Source organism: Tamandua tetradactyla, chromosome 6, assembly GCF_023851605.1.
Source record: "Tamandua tetradactyla isolate mTamTet1 chromosome 6, mTamTet1.pri, whole genome shotgun sequence".
Lineage (NCBI taxonomy): Eukaryota > Metazoa > Chordata > Mammalia > Pilosa > Myrmecophagidae > Tamandua > Tamandua tetradactyla.
Genome location: NC_135332.1, coordinates 45,685,392 through 45,694,067, shown reverse-complemented (window position 1 = coordinate 45,694,067; position 8,676 = coordinate 45,685,392). Strand labels below are relative to the sequence as shown.

At 42.1% G+C, this 8,676-nt stretch overlaps 1 protein-coding gene across 1 annotated transcript; it reads right to left on the bottom strand.

The window, feature by feature from the left end:
• Window positions 1-321: 321 nt before the first annotated feature.
• Window positions 322-2,176, bottom strand: LOC143685995 (C-C motif chemokine 3-like). The gene is made up of 3 exons (XM_077163082.1): window positions 1,953-2,176; window positions 1,170-1,284; window positions 322-799 (listed from the first exon to the last, which is right to left on the bottom strand). The coding sequence occupies exons 1-3, from the start codon at window positions 2,125-2,127 to the stop codon at window positions 709-711; spliced, it is 381 nt and encodes a 126-aa protein (XP_077019197.1). The 5' UTR covers window positions 2,128-2,176; the 3' UTR covers window positions 322-708.
• Between the last annotated feature and the right edge of the window lie 6,500 nt (window positions 2,177-8,676).

Below are 8,676 nucleotides of genomic sequence, written 5' to 3'. Positions count from 1 at the left end.
AGTGATTATTATTAAGAAGGCTTAATTCATCATAAATATGTCCTACAGAATACTCTTAACAATATGTACTCAAGTAGTGATTTTTGCTAGAGCATGCACATTGTGATATAGTTTCCAAAATAGGCATCGGTTTCAATGTCCTGGGAGCCTCCAGTGTAAAGCAGAACATCCCTGGGGAAGCCCCCTTTCCATCGCTCCCGACTTCCCTCCATTTCACATCTTCTTACTCTTTGCCTATTATTCCTTTCAACCACCGACCCTGATTTACCAGAAAAACAAAACTAGACTCAATGCCAGTTTACTTTTTAAAAAAGTGTTTTTATTATTTTACCGGGTGGAACAAAAGCACCCAATGCATATTTGTCAGTCTGTGGCTTTGGCACAATGTCTGCCTGGAACCAGCAGATGACAATCATTCAACCCTCACCCATCTCAGTGTGAATGAGGGCAGAGAGGGGATGTGGTAAAGAATGTGCTGTAATATCTCTTGGACAAACAAACACAAACATAATTTGACATTGAAAATAAGTCGCAAAAATAAAATAGCATAAATTAAAACTTAAATTATTAAAAGTCCCCGAGTGTGGCTGTTTGGTAACCAGCCCATAGAAGAGGTAGCTTTGGAGGTTATGCAGATGTTTCTGAGGCTCAGGTCCCTGTTTCCAGTCTGCCGTGGAGGTCACTGGGTTCCTACAGCTTCCAAGTTCCTCAGGCATTCAGCTCCAAGTCGTTGATGTATTCTGCAACCCACGCCTCACTGGGGTTAGCACAGACCTGCCGGTTTCTTTTGGTTTGGAAGCTGTGGAGCATGGTAGAAGGATTAAACACTAGGGAATCCAGAAGAAGGATCCTGGGTCCACAGTGGCCCCTCTACCCCATTCTCTATCCTGGGCAGCTTAGGGCCTTCACACTTTCTCAGACCAGAAAGCTTCTCTCACTGACTCATGGGGACCCCTGAAGCTCCTGCTGTTGTTTCCTTCTTCCTCAACCGACCCTATAGTTCCCTGGCCAGGTCAGGACACTTCCGAGGGTTGGGCCTTTCCAGGATAGATATTCTGGCCTGCCTGGGCCCTTGCAGGCTGCCTCTTCCTCCCTGCACCCCTTCCTCCCACTTCCCTCTCCCCCCACTCCCCATCTCCCTGGAGATAGGCAGGAGGTCCAGCCCTTACATGACACCAGGCTTGGAACACTGGCTGCTGGTCTCAAAATAGTCAGCTACAAATTTGCGAGGGAACTGCCGGGAGATGTAGGAGAAACAGCAGGCGGTCGGCGTGTCGGTACCATCTGAATAGGGAGGAACAGAATAAGTCTGAGTCATAGTTCCCAAGAAGTATGACCTCTGAGAGGGTGAGGAAGGCGCAGAGATGAACAGCCCGGCTCGGGGATGGGGCCCAGGGGGTGTGGGAAGTGGAAGGCACTGGGGTACTTCTGTGTTTCTGTCTGTATCCTTCTTTCTCTTTGACTCTCCACTTTGGGCTTGCGCTTTCTCTATGGGATTCAGATGATTAAGCAGAATGTTCTCCTATCTCTTCCCCCTTCAGGGAATTCTATCTAGTTCAAGAAGTCATCAAGCAAAAGAGAAAGCTTGGCTATCTCTCCTAAGAGACTCCAGAGACCAGAGCTCTTGGGGAGACCTAGAGTGAATTAGGGGATAAAAGACTCCACTAGGAAGTAACCAGACCTGACTCTGCCCCTTGCAGGACTCGTTTGTTTGGAGTCCCATTTTGCTTTCTGTAAAATGTGACTGTAACTCCTCCACCTACACGGTAACTGAGATCTAGGGGATGCCTTTATAAAGAAGGAAAAAAAAGTCTTTAAAAGACAGACTAAGATGTTTTATGGCCCTTTAAGAAGTTCTCTATTTTCTCTTGGGGCTCTCAGGCCACAAGAAAAGGTTGGTGCGGTGTGTCTGTGGTCATTGAGTGGGGACAACTGCAGCGACAGAGACTTACATGGTGCCGAGGAGCCCAGGGTGCAGAGGGCTGCAGTGCAGAGGAGGGCAGCGAGGATAGCCCCAGGGAGATGCATGATGCTAATGCAGGTGGAGTGCCGGAGGTCCGAGTGGCAGCGCTGGTGAGACAGGCTTGTGTCTCCTTGGGGCCAGTGTCCTCTGGAGTCCAAAGCCATCTCCCCCTCTTTTTATAGGCAGCCCCGGCTGATGGGGAAATGGAACTCAAGAGAGAAGAGGAAAATTTTAAGCATAATGGTACTGTCACACTGACAGTTGCGCAATGCAGGGTCCCTGGTGACCGCAGGGGCTCAGGATATCCAAGAATAGTTTCTTTTGGGGCTAAGACTCAGCCTTCAACACATGACTTGCTCTGGTTTACTATGAGAAATGGTTTTCCCAGTGAGTGGGAGGTGATGGGTGTTTGTCAACCAGGGCTATTCTTAGCTGGTGCCTCTCATAAGAACTAATCCATACATGAACTCTCCATCCTTCCCTTCTCACTAAAGTGAAACTTCTCTGCTTCCTCAGTGGCTCTCATCGCATGGATAGGGTGGTGTGATGATGCTGTGCAACTTCCTCTAGATGGAAGGCACTGAGTTAAGATTCCCCAGCTAGAGAACTAGGGAGCATGAGGAACATGTTTTGGTGACTCACTTATTCATCACTGAGTGAAGGGAGGTGCTGGGTCAAGCTGTGGGTGTTGATCTGTATCAGGAGCCTAAAAATATCTATATTCATTAACCTAGGAAAAAACTTTTCTAGGAAAGAGTTCTAAGGAAACAAACGCCGATTATCTTCAAACACAGATATCTGACACAGCATCATTTGTAACTCTAAAATATGGAAACCTAAGTTTTCCATTCAGGGAATGACAAAAAAATGATATATCCACTGGATTGTTTATTATTCCGCCCTTAAGATGAATGGAGTGAATGGCATAAATATACTCACAATACTTGTTGTAAAGAGCAGGATGGAAAATCATGCAAATTGTAATGATGGATGACTAAATTGATACGTGTGTGTGTGTGTGTGTGTGTGTATATATATATATATAATAAATACTATAACCATATATCTTTTTCTTTTTTCCTTTTTGCATGGGCAGGCACCAGGAATTGAACCTGGGTCTCTGGCATGGCAGATGAGAACTCTGCCTGCTGAGTCGCCATGGCCCGCCTACCGTATATATTTTTAATTCATGGAAAAAATTAAAATCATAGGAAATACATATCCTAAAATGTTAATAATCTGTACATTTGTGTGATAAGCCCATAGGTGATTAATTTCTTGTTTTACTCATTGTCTGGATTTTTCTCATTTTATTTATTGAGAAAGTGTCATGTTTTTTCATCAATCCAAATTTAAGACAAATTTTGTTGGAAAACATTTTTGATATGGTTGAAAATACGTTGTTCTCCACTGTTTAATTTGAGAGAAAATTATTAGAAAAGTACTAAAATTTCCATCCAAAGTCCTTCGCTAAAATGAAGGTTTGATTTCCAATTTATCTGAATAATTTTAAGAATATCGTATGGCAAATAACATACTTAAATAACAATCATAATGCCAAACTCAAAGCAGTATTCTTGTTCTTTTCGATTCAAAATTTCAGTGGTGTAAAGGGTTCTACTTCCTCAGCTGGATCTATATGTTCTTCCTTTTCCATCTTCTATTATTTTATCACCTAATTAATAAGCATATGTCACATCAAGATGCTGCCAGTCAATGAGCTGAGACCCAGCATCAAGGGATTGAGAAAACCTTCTCGACCAAAAGGGGGAAGGGTGAAATGAGACAAAATAAAGTTCAATGGCTGAGAGATTTCAAACAGAGTCAAGAGGTTATCCTGGAGGTTATTCTTATGCAGTAAGTAGATATCATCTTGTTATCCCAGATGTAGTGGAGAGGCTGGAGGGAACTGCCTGAAAATGTAGAGCTGTGTTCCAGTAGCCATGTTTCTGGAAGATGATTGTATAACGATATAGCTTTCACAATGTGACTGTGTGATTGTGAAAACCTTGTGTCTGATGCTCCTTTTAGCTACCTTGTCAACAGACGAGCAGAACATATCGAATAAAAATAAATAATAGGGTAACAAATGTTAAAATAAATTTAGTTTGATATGCTAGTGGTCAATGAAAGGGAGGGTAAGGGGTATAGTATGTATATTTTTTGTTTTTCTCTGTTTTCATTTATTTCTTTTTCTGAATTGATGCAAATGTTCCAAGAAATGATCATGATGATGAATATGCAGCTATGTGATGATATTGTGAATTACTGGTTATATATGTAGAACGGAATGATCAAAATAGGAATGTTTGTGTTTATTTGGTGTATTTTGGTATTAAAAAACAAAAAGATGCTGCCAGTCTGGTAGGAGCAGATAGAATGCGTGAACCAGTAACTACAGCACAAAGCAGGAAGCGCTAAGACTCCTGAGCAAGGAATAAATCAAAGCTCAGAACACCAGGAGGCGGGAGGAAGGACCTCTGGCAGGAGGATGGGGGAAGTCTCTGTGGAGGACTGGCACTCTGAAGATACACAGGATTTGAACACAGAGGCCATGGAGGCGGCAGTCCTGCTGTGCAGTCACTGAGGCGTGAAAACTGTGGGCTCCGAGGGAAGGGTGAGCAGTTCAGTGCAGCTGCAGAGTAGTAGGGGAAATGTAGGTGAAGAAGAAAAATTGGGGCCAAACCAGAGAGAGCCTTGAACTCCCCCCAAAGAGGTTAGAGTTGCTATGTTAGGTGTCTAAGCACAATGAAGGAAATAAGCAAACAAAGCAAGACCATGCTTTAGGAATTCCTGTGCTTCCTCTGTCTGTAGGCTTACTTGTCTTTAAACACCTGAGCTCTGTTTCCACCCTACCCTTGATTGCTAATGTTGGTTGTGAGGAAGGGGAAGCAAGGGGCAGATCAGGGGCAATGATGGGTTTCACTGGGATTTTAGCACCCAGATACCTTTCCTCATTCTTGTTAATTGCAAATAAAGCAGGCTCTAGCACTTCTTTTGGTGAAGATGCTGTATCACAGACAATGCTTCCCTCCCCTCACCCCTTCCCCTCTCTCCACACTCTCGATGGACACCATGAGTTAACATTCCCTCACTCATTTCTTGGGGAATCCCCTTCCCACTCATGATTTCGTTTTTGAGAGCTGGCTCCAATGAGCTGGGGAGGACGAGAAGAAGGAAATGGAAACTGCTGCACCAGTTGCATTTTTGATAATGGACTTTGTCTCCTTCTGTGATTACAACACTTACCACATTGTGTTATGTATAATTGGTTATTTATGGAATTTTCTCTTCAGAAATGGTGACCAAAACATGACAATTTCCTGAATTTTTATAATTTTCTCATGACTTTGTCCTCTATAATAAAGTTGATTTATGAATATAAAATTCTACCTTAGTGTTTATATATTTGTAAGGCATTCCATATCAATTCTCAAAGCAGGAAATAGCCCTTTGTCTCATGTGTTTTTACTTGGACTGAAAAAATAACATGATTTCAGGCATAGAATGTATTTAATATACGGATGTTGGATGAATAATGTAAGGGAGCCTTAAAATGGCTGAGTTGGAAGGGACTTAGAGATTTTCTAGGTGGTAAATGGATGTTCTGAAGGTGAGCTTTCCCAGAGTCACACAGATGGAATTTAAACCCTGAGAAATCTCAGTAGAATCAGTCAGTTTTAAATTTCTTCTGTTTGCATTGTTTACCAATGTATCTCTAATGATAACCACAGTGTCTGACCGAGTGGTACTTAATAAATATTTGGTGAATGAATGAATCATTGATTTGCCTAACAGTGTGTGCTATGCCCAAAGTCCCATTACGACCTTGTGATACTAATGGGGAAAAAAGAATAAGAAAGGCACTGTCAAGGCCTCCGTGTCTTAGATGGTGGTGACAGAAGGTACCCAGGCGTCAGTGCTGTGGATCCTTCAGCCTGGAGAGGCTCTGATTTGTGCCCTAGCTTCGTGGTTCGTTTCAGCCTTATTAAGGCCGCATCTCAGTCCAGCAGAGCACCCCAGCCCTGGGTTCAGGGAACTCAGGCTGAACAATTCATGTTCTCTGACATCACTCCTTGTACTGCTCTGCTCAACTCCTCATCATGTTTTCTACTTCCCATGCCCTGACCCTGAGGATCTGATTTCCTTCTAGCTTAGGAACCTTCAGCTCCGCTTCCCCAGGGGTCACTCTCAGATCTCTCATTTTGGCAGCTGGATGGATTCACTCATCATGATGCCTTTGTTAGGTTCAGCTTCAACCTCCTTCATGCAACCTCCTTCTTACTCCATATGGTTTCCAGCATGAGATGGAGGCTTCTCCTGAATGGCCTGACAACTGCTTCCATCTTTATCCCCTTATCTCTTGCTACATTCAGACTTCCTGGGAACCCAAAACTAGTCCCTTTGAACTACCTGTTGTTCCCAGGTTCCTTATTCTCAGATTCCTTATTCTCTGCCTGACTAATCATCCTTCAAGTTTCAACTCCACTTAGACGAAAGTTGAATGTACCAACCTCAATAACAGAATGGTTAAATAAAAATTCTGGTATGCAATGAGATATCATACATTTAGTTTTTAATGACATGAAAGGCTATTAGGTAAGGTAACAATAGTAAGATATACTAATTCAAGAGAGAATATTTAGTAACGATAGTAAAATATAAAACCATGTACAGAATGACACAATATTTTTTGTTGTCTTATTTATGCCTTTTTATATTTTCTAAATTTTTTATAGTGAGCATGTGTATTTTCTATAAGAGAAAAGCAAGGTAAAATAATTTAAAAAAAATTCAGGCATCACATTTTTTGGTAACAAAAAATGCCACCACTTTCCAAGGCTTGTATCACCAGTGCCTTACTCAAATGACTATCACATAATAGCCCCTAAATAAAGTTTTATGGAGTGAAGTTTTCCTTCTTCTATGTGATCTGCATGGAGAGAGGCTAGAAATAGGTATAAAAGCACAGTTTGAAGACGGGTGGATGCTTCATGAAGAAAACAGATTTTTTTTCTTGAACTCACCAAATATTGATGAGACCTTAGCCTGTTTTAGAAATTTAACATCTCTTGACGTTTCTGCCCTCCATCTCGCCAACCAAAGAGCAGGCTGTAGGAGGTGATTAAGGCTCATTTCCACTTTAAGAAGAGTGGGGACAGCTGGCTACAGATCCCAGTGTGGCAGTCACCAAGGAGCTGCCACAGCCAGCTCACGCTCCTAGGGACTCCATTCTGAGCCCTGCACTTTAGACAATGGTGTACTTGTCTCTTCAGTCAATGATCCAACTTTTGTTCACATTTTCCCAAGTGATTTGGTTACCATACCGGGAAACCACAGGATTCAACTTGCTTTTGTTTATCTTGGCAAAACAACCACGTGTTTCAGTTCATCTTGGCTATCCCATCTCAACATCTGCTTTCAAGGAACTCTTGAGATCCCGGCATTCTTTCTCCCAGAGGTTACTGCTCCTGCCCCTGACACCCACTCCTCTCCCCGATACTCTTGAATCTCAGCCCAAGTTCTCCTAGGAGAGTCCAGGATGCCTGAATTGACCGCCTCTATTTCCTGTTCCTCAGCAGCTTCACAATCCCTTCTGAAAGTCTGTGATGTTCAGAGATTTCCTAGACATGCGATTTCACAAGTTCACGTCTATAAAGTAACTCTGGTACTTCTTTTTTGGGGGGGTGCAGGCACCGACTCTGGTACTTCTTGACACACTGTCACACTTGGCATCCTGTGTGATTTTGGTCAGGGTCAAGTCTTTAAACTTTTCTAGGTTTTGCTTTTCTAGTCCATATGTGGCAAAATGGGTTGGAATCAGATGAAACCTAGAATGTGGACACACTGGAGGAAATGAATCGAGAGTACCAGGACTTCTGCAAAGTCATATTACTTCCGTGGCTGTTTATTCTGCTCCTTGGGGGGAGCTGAGAAGGAAAAAATGACAAAACAGATGTGAAACTACCCAGAATGAAGTTACAAGCACGGTTCCAGTCAAGGATGTGGGAAGGGGGAAACCTCTGTATCCTCAGGAGTGATGTGAAGGGCTCTACCTTCTCAAGAGGGAGCAGATGGCCTCAGAATGCATATGGCACTCCTTAGAACCATGGGTGACTCTTTTTAAAAAAATTATTTTTAATTGTGTTAAAATATGCATAACATAAGAATAATTTTAAATGTTTTAAGTTGTCAATGCTTTGATACAATTTTCACACACCAGTATTATTGGTGATATTGTATTACTTTTACCACTATCTATTTCCAGATTATTTTCATCATCCAAAACTCATACTCATTTTACCAGTAACTCCAGATTTTCCCCTCCTCTTACTCCTGGTAACCACTGTTCTGCTTTCTGTCCCTAGGAATTTACTTATTCTAAGTATTTCATATGAGAGAACTTATACAATAGTTGTCCTTTTGTATCTGGCTTATTTCACTCAACCCAATGTCTTCAAGTTTCATCCATGTTGTAGCATGTATTAGCACTCCACTTCTTTTTTTATGACTGAGTAATATGCCACATTTTGCTTAAACATCATCTGTTGATGGGCGCTTCCACTTTTTGACTATTGTGAATAATGCTACGATGAATATTGATAGAGAAATATCTGTCTGAGTCCCTGCTTTCAGTTATTTTAGATACTTGCCTAGGAGTGGAATTAACAAGTCATATGATCATTCTATATTTAACTTTCTGAGGAAGTGCC

What these genes read in the sequence shown, in the direction of transcription:
- LOC143685995 (XM_077163082.1), bottom strand. Translation starts at nt 2,127, where the DNA reads ATGGCTTTGGACTCCAGAGGACACTGGCCCCAAGGAGACACAAGCCTG. An exon ending in CCTGGGCTCCTCGGCACCAT is followed by an intron (nt 1,285 to 1,952) that starts GTAAGTCTCTGT and finishes CTCCCTATTCAG; the next exon opens with ATGGTACCGACACGCCGACC. An exon ending in TGTTCCAAGCCTGGTGTCAT is followed by an intron (nt 800 to 1,169) that starts GTAAGGGCTGGA and finishes CATGCTCCACAG; the next exon opens with CTTCCAAACCAAAAGAAACC.